Source organism: Protopterus annectens, chromosome 9.part0 (genome assembly GCF_019279795.1).
Source record: "Protopterus annectens isolate FY-2018-M chromosome 9.part0, PAN1.0, whole genome shotgun sequence".
In the NCBI taxonomy this organism is placed as follows: Eukaryota; Metazoa; Chordata; order Ceratodontiformes; family Protopteridae; genus Protopterus; species Protopterus annectens.
The window spans coordinates 743,696,916-743,711,411 of record NC_056743.1 but is presented as its reverse complement, the minus strand read 5'-3'; the positions used below and the strand labels follow the sequence as shown (position 1 = coordinate 743,711,411).

At 46.2% G+C, this 14,496-nt stretch overlaps 1 protein-coding gene across 1 annotated transcript in view; it reads right to left on the bottom strand.

The window, feature by feature from the left end:
• Positions 1-278: 278 nt before the first annotated feature.
• Positions 279-14,496, bottom strand: part of LOC122811497 (NF-kappa-B-activating protein-like) — a 561,457-nt gene continuing 547,239 nt past the window's right edge. Inside the window, 1 exon segment of the mRNA XM_044083373.1 lies at positions 279-931. Coding sequence (XP_043939308.1) covers positions 757-931 — 175 coding nt within the window. The 3' untranslated portion in view covers positions 279-756.

The following is a 14,496-nucleotide window of genomic DNA, read 5'->3' as shown; positions in this document are numbered from 1 at the left end:
CCATACAAAAAAATGCCACAGATATCTTTCTGCATCTCTGTGATCCGCTCCCTAGTGGTAAAACTGCAAACTACTGGGAAAGATGGTTCAGCGCTCCAAACATACTTAAGGTTGTCATCATTACCATACTGATGGCAAATTTGGAAAAAATAAATTCTCATCCCCCACACTAAAAAACGTATGACAGCTCAGAAACCCAACTCTACTCAACACAACGAAAACTGGAGAAAAAAAAAAAAATAAATAAATATATATAAAAAGCCACTAAATACATGGCATAAGTTCAAGGCTTTTGTATTCCCTATAAACAGAATGGAACACAAAGACTACATTGATCAAATGCTAAATATGCAGGACATGCTAACCTAAATGTACTAAGCAAGGGATGGAGAAAACATATTACAACGGAACAGTGATACAACAATAGATAGTGAAAAATGATAACTAGGTAAACAATGCAAATTGTTGAAAGGAATGGGAAATCACAGAATATGGTAGTGTCTAAAATGATGACTACAAAAATAAGAAACAGCTAAAAAGATTGTTGTATACTTCAAATAGAACACAATATGAACAAAAGGGGTAATAGTAACTTATACTTGTATACAACTAAAGTCAAAATGCTGAAATTCTCATTACTTTGCATTTTAGCTCTTACTGTGATGTTTAATTAAAAAAATAATTCTAGGAAATAAAACAGTCGCAATGTCTTTTTGATTACATTGTCTGCGTATGGACTTCAGATTTTGAAAATTTTCATTTGTCTTCTTTGCTCTTTGTTTTCCTGTACACCATCTCTCTAAAGTTGGCCAGAATCTTGTTTTCTCTCTTCCTTCTCTCTTCTTGGTTAAAAGATGCAAGTGCTCTCTTTTCATCAGCACTATAAATCTGGTTCTCTTTACGCAGACGCACAGCCTCCATTCGGCGATGCCTAGAGATATACAAATGTGTAGTGATAAACTGACAGCAAAAATATAATGAATTTATTTCAGAGCATAACAAATTCAAATTAAAAATGAAAAATTATTCTGTAAGAAATTCAACCCCCAGAGTTCTTATTAAAAAAACAAAAAAAATACATCAAAAATGAACATACATATTTGTTAACCTGGTAAGCTACATGTTCCTTTTGAGCCATGACTTGGAGTTACACGAATAAATGCAATACACAGGGTAACAGTTTATGATACCCAGCCAGCAAGTGTTTGAGAGGTGGGAAGAAAGTGGAATCTATGGGGAAAAACCCTAAGCAGTCACAGGAAGAAAGTTAATTTGTGTGAGTTATATACCATAACAATGAATGACTGGCTTCTTTTTGTTTTTCAAACTCCTAACAAAGAAGGTAATACCAGCTCTGCTGGTTTTCCAAGCAGCTAGAATCCCTAGCGGTGAATTTCAATGATATCTGTAATTTATTTATTCACTTTATTTATGTATGCAAACGAAGACGCGTTTCACATTTACCAAGACTGTAAAGGTGCACTCTGAATCCTCCCAAAATGACAATGTTTAACAGTACAACCTCCTGCCTCTCTGACACCACTTCCAGCACTGGGTATGTCACAGAAAAGTTGTCTTGTATGATGCTGTACGGAAAAGCAAACTTCCAGGCCACACAGATTAGAACTTTATTGTGTTTTCCAGTACTGACAATAGCTAAAATCTTACTGTTTCATGTGTACAAGCTGCTACCTCCCACTGCATGCAAAAACCTATCCAGGAGAAGTCTTGAATGGGGAGATAAATCAGCAAGTAAAGGACAGTATTACTGCTGAAACTGAATTCCTCCTCAAGTCTTGATGAGTACCTTCACAAGGTGGACCCTGTTTTTCACAAAATCTTACTAAGAGGACACTGATATATAGACTGTACTTCTATAGCATATATCATGGACAGAAGTAGGTCAAAAACTAAAAAAGACAGCTGGGTGCACAAAACCCAGGATAAAAAAGTGCCCAGTCCTGGTAGGCACACTGGTGCCAGGACTGGAAAAGATGACAGTGTAGAATCCTCAAAATATGGAAACATTCCTGCAATGGGGCCATGCCAGGCCCAGGGGTAGCGTGCCCCCCCTGTTCTAGAAGGAAGTAGTAGTCCACAAAAATCACAAAAACTGATACGACAAAGAAGAGTGAAAAGTGGACGATTGAGGATAAGAAAGAAATTATGTATGGTTACTATTATGCAAAAAGCCCAGAATTTCGAGATACAAGATATACAAAATGATTAAGAGAGAAATTAGAGGAAAGAAAAATACTTCCACAGGAAAACGGTCAGTAACTTCAAATGAAAATCTGTGTTCATTAATACAACAGATTTGCAAAAAACAATATACAGATCAAAAAAGTTTGATCTGTTGGGAAAAAGAAGCATCTGAGGAAGTGCGAAAAAATAAAACAAAACCTAGAAATATTTGAAAAGTATAAAAAAGAAATATGGACTTGGGAAAGAAAGAAAGATTTGATATGGTGCAATATTTATGCAAAGGAGAAAGCCAAATTAATCATTATAAAGAAGGCAGCACCAAAGATATTTGAAGAGAAATATAGGCAAAGGCATCCATATATTGAAAATTTCATAATAAAAAAAATATCACAAAGAGGGAACATAGAAAAAAAGACTAGTCAAGGAGAAGTTAAAAATAGAAGTGGATGTTATGGTGTGCCTTCGAAGTGAAGGATTTGGTGTAGAAGGTCTAACACAGGTTACATCACAGCATGATGGGGTCCCCCAAAGGAAGGAGAAGCAGGAAGATCAGGAGACATCTGAAGAAGAAATATGGACATGGGAAAGAAAAAAAGATTTACTATGGTGTAATATTTATGCAAAGGAGAAAGCAAAACTAACCAATACAAAAAGAGCAGCACCGAAGATATTTGAAGAGAAATATAGGCAAAGGAATCCAGATATGGAAAACTTTGCAATACAAAAATTAAGGAGACAAGGAGGAAATGTAGAAAAGGAGATTAGTAATGGAGAAGTTAAAGAAAAAGAAATTAGAAGTTATGTACTCACCATAACGTTCCATCTGAGTAGGTATCTTCATTTGTCTGCAACCTTTGGGATACGGATCCGATCTCAGATCCGAGCCGGCAACTTTTACCACAGCATAGATCCAAGCTCCTAGCTCCTCCCTTTACCCATAATCCCCTGCCAACCCTAACTGACCTCAGATCAAGTTTGCCCGATATAAGAAATGTAAATGTTCCCCCGGAAGGGGCTAATCCAAGACAGATCCTAAAGGTCAGGGGGAAGGAGGGGGGATGGTTGCAGACAAATGAAGATACCTACTCAGATGGAACGTTATGGTGAGTACATAACTTCTAAATCTGAAGTAGGAACTTCATTTGTCAGCAACCTTTGGGGCAGAGTCCCCAGCTACCTGAATCCTGGGTGGCCTTTATGGAAGAACATTCCGGAGCACTGCAGAGCCAAAGGACGCCCAACCTCTGGAGACAACATCCAGTTTGTAATGGCTGATAAAGGTATGAGATGAGGCCCAAGTGTCTGCAGAACAAATATCATCTAAGGGGACCCTAGATTTAAAAGCCGCCGAAGCAGCGACGGCCCTAGTAGAATGAGCTCGGACTCCCTAAGGTGCAGGCCTTCCCGAACTCTGATATGCTAAGAGGATACAATTAGCTATCCACCATGATAGTGTAACTTTAGAAAATGACTTGCCTAAACTTGTTTTGGCAAAGGAGACAAACTGGTCAGATTGCCTATGACCAGCAGTTCGATGAGTATAAAAACATAACTGTCTGTGCACATCCAAGGAATGCAGTTTATATTCTCCTTTGTTCTGGTAATGGGGAAAGAACACGGGAAGATTAATAGATTGATTAATATTAGCTTCCGAAGACACCTTAGGCAGAAAGGACGGATTGATCCTGAGGTAAACTCTATCTGGATGGAAGGATAAAAACGGCGGCTTAACACATAGAGCCTGAAGTTCAGAGACCCTTTTAGCTGAAGTAATGGCCACTAAGAAGGCCGTTTTCCAAGAGAGATATTTAAGATCAACCATGGCCGCCGGCTCAAAAGGGGGGCTAGTCAAGGCTTGGAGAACCAAAGACAAATCCCATGGGGGTACTACCTCCCTGACTGGAGGCCTGAGAAGGAAAGTACCCTTGAGGAAAGCTTTACAAAGCTTAGAAGTCATCAGAGGGCCTGATTCATGCCCTACATGATAATGCGAAATCGCTGCCAGTTGTACCTGACTGTAGAGCAGCTAGCCCCTTGATGAAAAAGGGTAGTTAAGAACTCCAAAACCGACGTGAGAGACGTGAAAGGATCCAAGGGATGGTACTCCGCCCAGATAGAGAAACATTTCCACTTGCTTCGGTAGACTCTTCTGGTGGAAGGTTTATGTGCTGCTACTAGGATGGCTTTGACTGGTGAGGAGATTCCAGGAGTCCTAATCAGGAGTGGAACTGGAGCAACCAAGCCGTCAGCTTGAGGTTGACCAGGTTGGGGGCCGGGAGACCCAGAGGGTGGGTAATGAGATCTGGGAGTGGATCCAGAATCCATGGTGGATGAATTAGGTGAGACCACAGGTATGGGAACCATGTTTGACGAGGCCAGAATGGGGCAATGAGGATCATTTTTGCTCCCCAGCTGACTGTCTTTCTGTAGGAGTTTCAGCATCATGGGCAAAGGAGGATAAGCGTAAAGGAGACCGGGAGGCCAAGCATGTACTAGGGAGTCTCTCGGGGACTCCCCCTGAGGGGGGATTAGAGCGAAGTAATTGTTGTATTTGAAGGAGAGGCAAAAAGATCGCAACAGGGTTGCCCCCATAGGGCAAATATTTGTTTCGCTACTAGAGGATTGAGAGACCATTCGTACGGAGTCAGAATCGAATGACTGAGCCTGTCTGCTAGGATGTTGGACCGTCCCGGAATGTGCGTTGCAATAAGAAAGTGGTTGGTGGAAATCGCCCATTCCCACACTCTCATGGCCTTGCGACAAAGGGGATAAGACCTGGTTCCCCCCTGTTTGTTGATGTACCAGACAACTGACATGTTGTCCGTTTGTACTGCAATTGTCCCAATCGGTAGAAGACTGTGAAGTGCCTGCAATGTCAAAAGCACCGCCCTCATCTCTAGGACATTGATATGCAAAGAGGTCTCTGTGTCGTTCCATGTGCCTTGGACCGTTCTGCCTGAATAGTGACCCCCCCACCCCAAGCGAGGCACGTCCGTGGTCACTGTGGCGACGGGGGAAGGAATCGAAAATGGTTGTCCCATGTGGAGACTCGGGGACTGGAGCCACCACATGAGCGACGTTCTGCAAGCCCTGCTTAGGGGAATAGGATGGGACAGGGGGTTGCGAGACAGGGACCATTGTACTTGGAGGGTCCATTGCAGTACCCTCATATTTAGGCGGGCTAGGGGTAGTAGAGGAATAGCTGCCGCCAATGGACCCTAGAGCCCTCAGGATCAATTCCGCAGGTGGAGCAGGAAGAATGAGAATGGCCTTGACATGCAACCTCAGGTTCTGAAGCCGATCGGGAGTTAAGAAGGCAAGCATTATCCTGGAATCCAATCTCGTCCCTATAAAATCTATCACCTGTGAGGGGACTAGAGAAGATTTGGTCATGTTGATAGTTAACCCTAGACGTGGAGCAAGGTCGAGGAAGTAATCCCTGCCTGAACAGAGCAGATGCCTTGTTGAGGCGATGAGGAGCCAGTCGTCCAGGTACGGAAAGACCTGAATTCCCTGAAGCCTCAGGTGGGCCGCTATGACCGCCAAGACTTTGGTGAACACCCTGGGGGCTGAGGTGAGACCGAAGGGAAGGTCCCTGAACTGAAAGTGACTGTCTCCCAGCCGGAAGCGGAGGAACCTCCTGGAGTGTCTGTCCACTAGGATGTGGTAGTATGCATTCTTGAGGTCTATCGAGCACATCCAATTGTTCTCCCGTAATAGGGGGAGAATAGATTGTAAGGTGACCATTCGGAACTTTTCTTTGGGTACTGCCAAGTTCAGGAGAGAGCGATCGAGAATGGGTCTCAAGTCCCCTGTCTTTTTTGGCACCAGAATAAACCTGGAGTAAAACCCCGATCCGAACTGATCTGGGGGGACAGGTTGGATGGCTCTTTTTTGTAAAAGCTGCTGAATTTCTGTAGCAGCTGCCTCCCTCTGATTGGGTGGTATGTCGGGGAGGTTTCTGATTTTGGGGGTTACAATAAAGGGAATTTGGTAACCTCTGGATATGATGCGAAGCACCCAGCGATCTGTTGTTATCGACTCCCACATTGCTAGGTGCTTCGAAAGACACCCCCCCCGACTGCCTCCAGAGTGGAGCAGCCGGGCAACCCCTCAGGGGTTCTGCATGGGCCTCTCAGAGAATGGTTCCCTGGACCCAAAGTTTCTGGGACACCCTCTGCCTCTTGGGTGGCGTCCTCCCTGTCCTCCTCTGCCACGAGAGGACTGGATGTCCGGAGCAGACTGGGACTGATGCGATTTTCAGAACCACATCTTCTTCTGACCCTTTTGGTGCTTAGAAAAGGATCTCTGGGGAGCAGAGAAGCGGACTCTGACGGCAGACGTCTTCCCGTCTTTCTCGCTCTGGACTAAAGTGTCACGAACGGTTTTGCCAAAAAGTGCAGAACCATCAAAGGGGGGCATTCGCGAATGATGCCTTAAAGGGTTCCGAAAAGTCAGTGTTGGAGCCAGGCCTGACGTCTGATTACCAGGCCGGCTCCGCCGGCTCTAGCGGCTCCTTCAGTGGCGTGTGACAAGAGCTGCATAGAGGTGTTAGAAACTGAACATAGAGTAGACAGGAGGAGTACAGATGCTTGTCTCCTTCTGACATGGACTCTGGGGGGGGATGCAGCATATTCTTTTATTAGATGCCGCTGCATCCGGATGACGTGTGCCATATAGTTCAGCGCTCTCATGGAGAAGGTTGCTGAACTAAAGACCTGCTTCCCCAGGCGGTCCATCGCTCGAGAGTCCTTACTCGGCGGGTGGACCGCAGAGCTCTCCTGAGCCAGCTCTCTCTTGGTGGCCGCCACCAACATGGCATCCACAGGGGGACCTCTGCTCCAGTGGGTTCTTTCAGCAGGGGGACTCAGGATCCTATCCGGGCGCTTGGGGACTGGCTCTACAGTGTCCAGCTCCTTCCAAGCCCTGGTGGAAATAAGGTCCACCAGGGGGTCGGGGGGAGGGGACACCCAAGAGGTAGATGGCCCTGCTTCGAACGCCTCTAGGAATACGGACTCATTGGAGGAAGCCTTGGGGGCAGACCACCCCCCCTAATCCTGAGCATCTCCATGATGTCTCCAAAGGAGACATCCTCGGGGGGTGACCTTGGAGAGCCTTCCCCTTCATCTAAGTCCGTATCTTCGGTAAGGGACTCAGGGGAGTCTATGTGCCTCCTCTTACACTTGGCTTTGTGAGGGACCTCTTCGGGGGGGCTGTCTAAGGAAGACTCACCAGCAATATCACGTTCCGCAGGAACACCCAGAGACGCTGAAGCAGGCTGTCCCGAAGGCCGGGTGATGGGAGCCCGGACCAGCTGAGAGGGAGTGCAGGGAGGAGCCAAAGCCAGGACCGGGGGTCCGGATGCACTCAACAGTGCCCTCTCCACCACCGCGAAAGCAGAGGGCGAGCTACTCTCAATAGGCTCCGAGAGTCGGCTCCCAGTCACACAAAGTCCCTCGGATCCGAAGCTCCGCCCACGGCTCCGAGAGGTCGGATCCAACAAACTCGAGGGACCAGTCGGCGCCGAAGTAACTAGTACTGTCGGCTCCAACACACCCCCGGATCCGACGTGGCTTGGCTCTGAATGCTCCGAACCCGGGAAGCGGGACGGAGAAGGAGCAATTGGGGCAAAAAATGGGGTCAAGCCCCCCCCCCCGCAGGGGGGGGGGAGGCAAGAGCACTCCCATCTACAGCTGGGCCTGGATGAACCTCCTCATCATCCGGTCCATGTCTGCATCTGACATACTAAATGTGGACCTTGACGAGGCCACTGAGACAGACCTAGAGTGACGCCTTGATGACCTCGATGGGGACCGGGTTGCCTCCTCCCCAGGTCCCGGTGAAATTCAAGGGGACCGGAGCCGAGGAGGAGGTGATCCAGAAACCCTGGATGGAGAAAGCCCACTTGGCAGGCGGGGCCGAGGAAGATTCCTCGGCCCGCCGCTTATGGTGCTTCTCCTTCCTTTTGTTTTTTCCGGCCTCCCTCTCCTCCGGAGCCAAAACGGGAGGTTGAGTCCCAACCGGAGGAAGGGAGGTAGGGGTGGCTACCACCAAGGGCTGGGTAGCGGCCATTGAAGAACCAGAGGTTGGAGCCGAGTCTGGGGGCAAAAGGCCCGCCAGAATCAGCTTCGACCTCCGGTCCTTAAGTGCCCCGGGGTTGAATGCTGCACAAATCGTGCATCCCGAGGAGAGGTGTTCAACCCCAAGGCACCTAACGCACCGGGTGTGGCCATCAGCCGGTGAAAGCTTATGGCCACACTCGGTGCATTTTGAAAAGATGGCTTTAGGGGCCTCCGACATGTTGAACGGAAAAACACACTCACTAGGCCCCTACACACCCCACAAACACACACTACGAACCAGCGAGGGTAGGGAGAAAAATTTTTACAAAAAAAGATATTTAAGAGGGAACCTAAACAAACTCACACAATCACACAAGAAAGTACAAAAAAATTCTAATTTTTTTCTCACAAAACCTCTGAATTGCCAGGAGCTCAAAATCCAGCTTGAAGCACGGCAAACTAGATCTGGGGTCAGTTAGGGTTGGCAGGGGATTATGGGTAAAGGGAGGAGCTAGGAGCTCAGATCTATGCTGTGGTAAAAGTTGCCGGCTTGGATCCGAGATCGGATCCGTATCCCAAAGGTTGCAGACAAATGAAGCTCCTACTTAAGATTTGACGTTATGGAGTACATGCGAAGTGAAGGATTCAATGTAGAAAATCTAATTCAGAAAGCACCACAACAGGATGGAGCAATGGATATCCAAAGTAAGGAGAAACCAGTGGAAAGTACAGTTGTGTACACCTACCATAAATGTAGATGTTCGAGTGTCTTCACTGTTGCAGTCATAACTGTAGGGTGAGATCCTGCCGGCAGGCAGCCCGAGGTCGGCCAGAATTCCAAAGTCTGGGTCCGGTGTCAGCTGCACCAGCTAGTACCCTGACGTCAGAACGCAGAGGTATAAAGCTGACAGCCGACGCCATCTTCTCCAGCCTTTCTTGCCCCAGATGTCAGAAACCCCCAAATAAGCAAAAGGTGTCCAAAAGGAACACAAATACACCACAAAAGAGAGGGAGAAAAAACCAACAAAAATAAGAGGGGACTGGTGGGAGGGAAACACCGACTGCAACAGTGAAGACACTCGAACATCTACATTTATGGTAGGTGTACACAACTGTACTATGTTCGTGTTTCACTGTTGCAGTCATAACTGTAGGGTAGAATCCCAAAGCTGTGAAAGAGGGGGGAGGTTATGCAGAAGAAGGGGCAGCTAGAAGACCCTGCAAAACAGCAGAGGCAAAGCCTGCCCTAGACTTAGAATACAAAGGGAGATTGTAGTGCTTGGAAAAAGTATGCACTGAACTCCAAGTGGCAGCTTCCAAAATGTCCTTGGTAGGAACTCCTCTGAGAAAAGCTGCTGAAGTGGCAGCTGCTCTAGTAGAATGACTTCTAACAGTACCTGGAATCTGTTTCCCATAGTGAGAGTAACAAAATCCTATTCCATGAGCAATCCATTTGGAAATAGTTTGTTTAGAAATAGCCTTCCCTAAAGAGCTAGAGGCATAAGAGACAAGTAATTGTTCAGATTTTCTGAAGTCTTTGGTTCTGTCCAGGTAAAATCGTAGTTGTCTGTGTACATCCAATGAATGCAAGATCCTTTCCCCTTTATTTTGAGGATTCGGAAAGAAAGTAGAAAGGTGAATAGTCTGATTTTAAAGCCACTTTAGAAATCACCTTAGGCATAAAAGTAGGATTGGTCCTCAAGGAAACCCTGTCTTGGTGGAAGATAATATATGGTTCCACAGCCATGAGGGCTTGCAATTCAGAGACCCTTCTGGCAGAAGTCAATGCAAGTAAAATAGCAGTCTTCCAGGATAAGAACTTGATGTCCGCAGCAGCAGCAGGCTCAAAAGGAGGCAAAGTAAGTTTCTCCAAAACATAATTAAGATCCCAAGCAGGGACAGGAGGAGTTCTGGGAGGTCTTAAATTCTTAGCTCCTCTCAAAAATTGTCTCACAAGCTGGTGAGAAAAGATAGGAGGAACAGTGTTGTAATGAGCCGAGATAGCAGAAGCATGGATTTTGATGGAGGAAAAAAAAAGGCCTTTAAGCAAAAGGTCAGAGAGGTAAAGTAAAATGGAGGAAATGTTAGGCAAAAAAGGATCCGAACCCTGAGCCTGCATCCAAATGCAAAATCTTTTCCATTTGCTAGCATAGGATTTTCTAGTACTAGGCCGCCTAGCTTCCAAAAGAACATCCGCAACTTGTTTGGAAAGAGAAGAAGGAATCAAAGAGCCTTGTAAAGCCAAGCTGTTAGGCAAAGAGTCTTGGTTTGAGAATGTAGCATCTGGCCCTGATGTTGGGACAGTAGAGAAGGGATCAGAGGAAGAATCCAAGGAGGGTCCAAGAAAAGGTGATTCAGAGTTGGATACCAATACTGCCGAGGCCAATTCAGAGCTATCAAAATGATCATCTTGGGTTTGTCCTGGATTATTTTCAGTAACACCCGAGGCAGAAGAGGAAGAGGAGGGAAGGCATAACCCGAAAGATGCCTCCAGCTGAAAGACAGGGCATCCACTTTCCAAGCTGTTTTGTGGAAGGACCTGGTGCAAAAGACAGGCAGCTGATGATTGAGATGGGATGCAAACAGATCTATCTGAGGACAACCCCAGACTGCAGTGATCCTGCTGAATAAGTTGGGGTCTAACATCCATTCGTGAGAATCCGAAAGTTTTCTGCTTAGGCTGTCTGCTAAGAGGTTCTGATTTCCTGGAATGAATTGAGCCTGAAGATGCACATTCAGTTTTAGAGCTGTATCCCATAAATTCATGGCTAGTCTGCAAAGAGGGTAGGAGTGAGAACTCCCTTGCTTGTTTATGTACCACATGACTGTGGTATTGTCTGTCCGAATCAGAAGAGGCCCCGGTTTTAAAAGATTCTGGAAGGCCCGAAGAGCATTGTGGACTGCCAACATTTCTTTCAAGTTGATGTGCCAGAGAAACTGATCCTTGGTCCAAGAGCCCTGCTGGAAAATGAGCTCCCCAATCATAATCCAAGGCGTCCGTGGTCATGATCTGAGCAGGTTGAGGCAGACGAAAGGGATTCCCTTCATTTACAGCAGAAGCCCTGGACCACCAAAGGAACTCCTTTTGAAGGCAGGGAATCAGAGGAATCATTGTGTCCAGACTGTGGCAATGTTGTGACCATACACTCTTTAGGAACCATTGAAGTTTTCTCATATGAAGCCTTGCATTTGGAATCAACAGGATGCAAGAAGCCATGTAGCCCAATGCCTGCAGGAATTTCCTTGCAGTGAGCTGAGTTGAAATTTCCAAGGTTTTGAAAATTGAAGCCAGCTGTAATTGTTTTTCTGGAGTGAGAAAAGCCATCTGTAAGTTTGTGTTTAGAAGAGCTCCCAAAAAAATCATCTGCTGAGAAGGAATCAAATGTGACTTTTTTGTGTTCACTGAGAATCCCAGTATAAGGAGAAGACGTTGCACAAAATGCAGATGTTGAAGTAAAAGGTCTTTGCTGCTTGCCTGAATAAGACAGTCGTCCAGATAGGGGTAAATTTGAATCCCCTGGAGTCTGCAATAAGCTACTACTGGAGCCAGGCACTTGGAAAAAACTCTGGGTGCAGTAGATAAGCCAAAGGGCAGTACAGAGAATTGAAAGTGCCTCAAGCCTGCCTTGAATCTGAGGAATTTTCTGCATTCCTGTCTGATGGGAATGTGTAAGTAGGCTTCCTTTAAGTCCAATGTCACCATCCAAGCATCCTGAGAGAGCATTGGAAGAAGTTGTTGAAGAGTAAGCATTTTGAATTTTGGAATTTCCAAAAAAGTGTTCAATACTGACAGGTCCAGAATAGGTCTCCATGAGCTTTGTTTTCTTGGGACCAGAAATAGCCTTGAATAAAAACCTTTTCCCATCTCTGAAAGTGGAACAGGTTCTATGGCTCTCATGGCCAATAGTGCGTCCACTAGATTTAAGGCCTCTGACCATTGATGTTTTGGCAGATCCGGCCATCCGATAGACCTTGGCAAAGTATGAAAGTGGAATTTGTAACCTCTTAAAATCACGTCTAACACCCATTTGTCCTGGGTTATATGAGTCCAATTTTGGTAGAAAAGAGAAAGTTTTCCTCCGAGAGGGGCTTCCAGGCAAAGAGGTCCTGCAGCCCAACAGAGGGAGTCATTGGGTCTGTTTTCTTTGTAATTGAGATCTGTCTTCTCCCCTTCTGGGTGAAGAAGCAGTCCATTGTCTGGATCTGTAAGAGGCCTGGGTCTGAGCCCGACCTCTGGAGCGTCTATATCTTCCCCTTTGAGGCCTGTCAGAAGTGGGAAAGGACCAATTTTTGGAGGGCCAATTTCTAGTAAATCTAGGAGGCTGCACCTGCAAGAAATCCTTAACAGTCTGCATAGACTTCGCTTTATCCTCCATCTTTTTAATAACCTCTTCAGCTCTAGAACCAAACAACACATCATGCTGCACAGGAGCATCTAATAATTTAGCCTTAACTTGATCAGGTAAATTCTGCTCTCGGAGCCAAGCATGTCCTCCTGATAACAGTACCAGAGGCTGCGGCCCTACAAGAAGCCTCTAAAGCATCAAAACCACAATGTAACCCATGCTTGTTAACTTGTTCAGTTGCATGCAAAACATCCTGCAATTCCTTGTCCTCTGCACATGCAGGAAGGGAAGAAAGCTTTTGTTTTAGGACAGACAAAAGAAATTGCTGGTACTTAAACATATGAAACTGACAATTTAATGCTCTAATGGAGAGAGTAGCAGAAGTATACACTTTTTTGCCCCATCTGTCCAAGGCACGAGAATCCTTTTCAGAGGGAATAGGATTTTTGGCTGAAGCGGCCTTAGCGGCCTTGGAACCCTGAGAAATAGTTTCAGGATCTGCAGAAGGATTCTTAAACAAAAATTGATGGGAATCAGGGACTCTGTAAAACCTATCCGGCTTAGAAGGAGCAGGCGGAAAGGAGTCAGGAGTCAGATTAGCTTCAGAGAAAGCATCATCCACAATATCCAGAACAGGAGGAATAGCCAAAGGTCTGTGTTGTGGTAAAAGAAGAAATTCCCTAAGTCTCTTCTTAGAAGCAGAATAATCCTGGCCTTCCCAATGAAAATGCTCTCTCATCTCATGCAGAGTTTCCCCAAAAGAAAAATCCTCAGGGGGGGAAGCAGAGGGAATAGAGTCCTCTGCATCAGAATCCTCATAAGGAGGAAAGGAATAATCCTGATCAGAGGAAGAAACTGAAGACACAGAAGCCTGATCAGAGGAATCATAAGGAATATCCTGCCTAGGCCTTTTTTCAGGAGGAGGGTGAGAACCCCTAATCATAGTAAGCAAATCTTCAGCCATCTTTAATAATTGCTTTTGAGTCTTGGGAGCTGAATCCGAAGAAGCTCGAGTATAAACTCTTGGCTTTACTGGAGTCTTTGTCTTTGCCTTTGTCTTTGTAGAGATGGTGAAATGAGAAGGCCTGAAAACCCCTTCAGAAGCCGGTACCTGCACAGTGGTTCCGGACCCATCTGAAGGAGCATTGTCCGAAGGTCCTGCAGCAGAAAGGGTACTGGGCCTAGTAGGCTCCCCATGGGAGTCCGTGTCGGCCATCGGTTCCGAAGTGGCTGACGACAGGGGCTGCGAAAGCACCTCACTGACCACAGCCGAACCTGAAGCTGGCTCCAGCTGCACGCTATCCTGTTTGAACCTTGGAGGCCTATCCTTGTCCTTGCGTTTTTTGTGCATTCCGGTAGTCGGTAAAGTATCCGACGACATCCTGTAATTAAACCGTCTACCGAAGTAATTTAAGGCCCAATCGTACCTACGCTTAATCGTACGGGAATTAAACCTGGCACAAAACCGACAGCAAGAAACGTCGTGGTCAGGGCCTAAGCAAGGAAGACAGTAAGAGTGGAAATCTTTATGAGGTATTTGTTTCCCACACGATATACAATTGTTAACTTTTTCTGACATCGGAGGAACAAGAAAAAAGTTTCCCCAACGGGGTACTTAGCTTGAGAAGAGAAGAAGTAGTCTTCGGACCGACGACAAACGAAGCACGTTGTCCGGGAATCCGCCAACCAACAAATAGCGAGCTGCTTTCCACCGCACGGCAAGAAAGACTGGAGAAGATGGCGTCGGCTGTCAGCTTTATACCTCTGCGTTCTGACGTCAGGGTACTAGCTGGTGCAGCTGACGCTGGACCCAGACTTTGGAATTCTGGCCGACCTCGGGCTGCCTGCCGGCAGGATCACCCTACAGTTATGACTGCAACAGT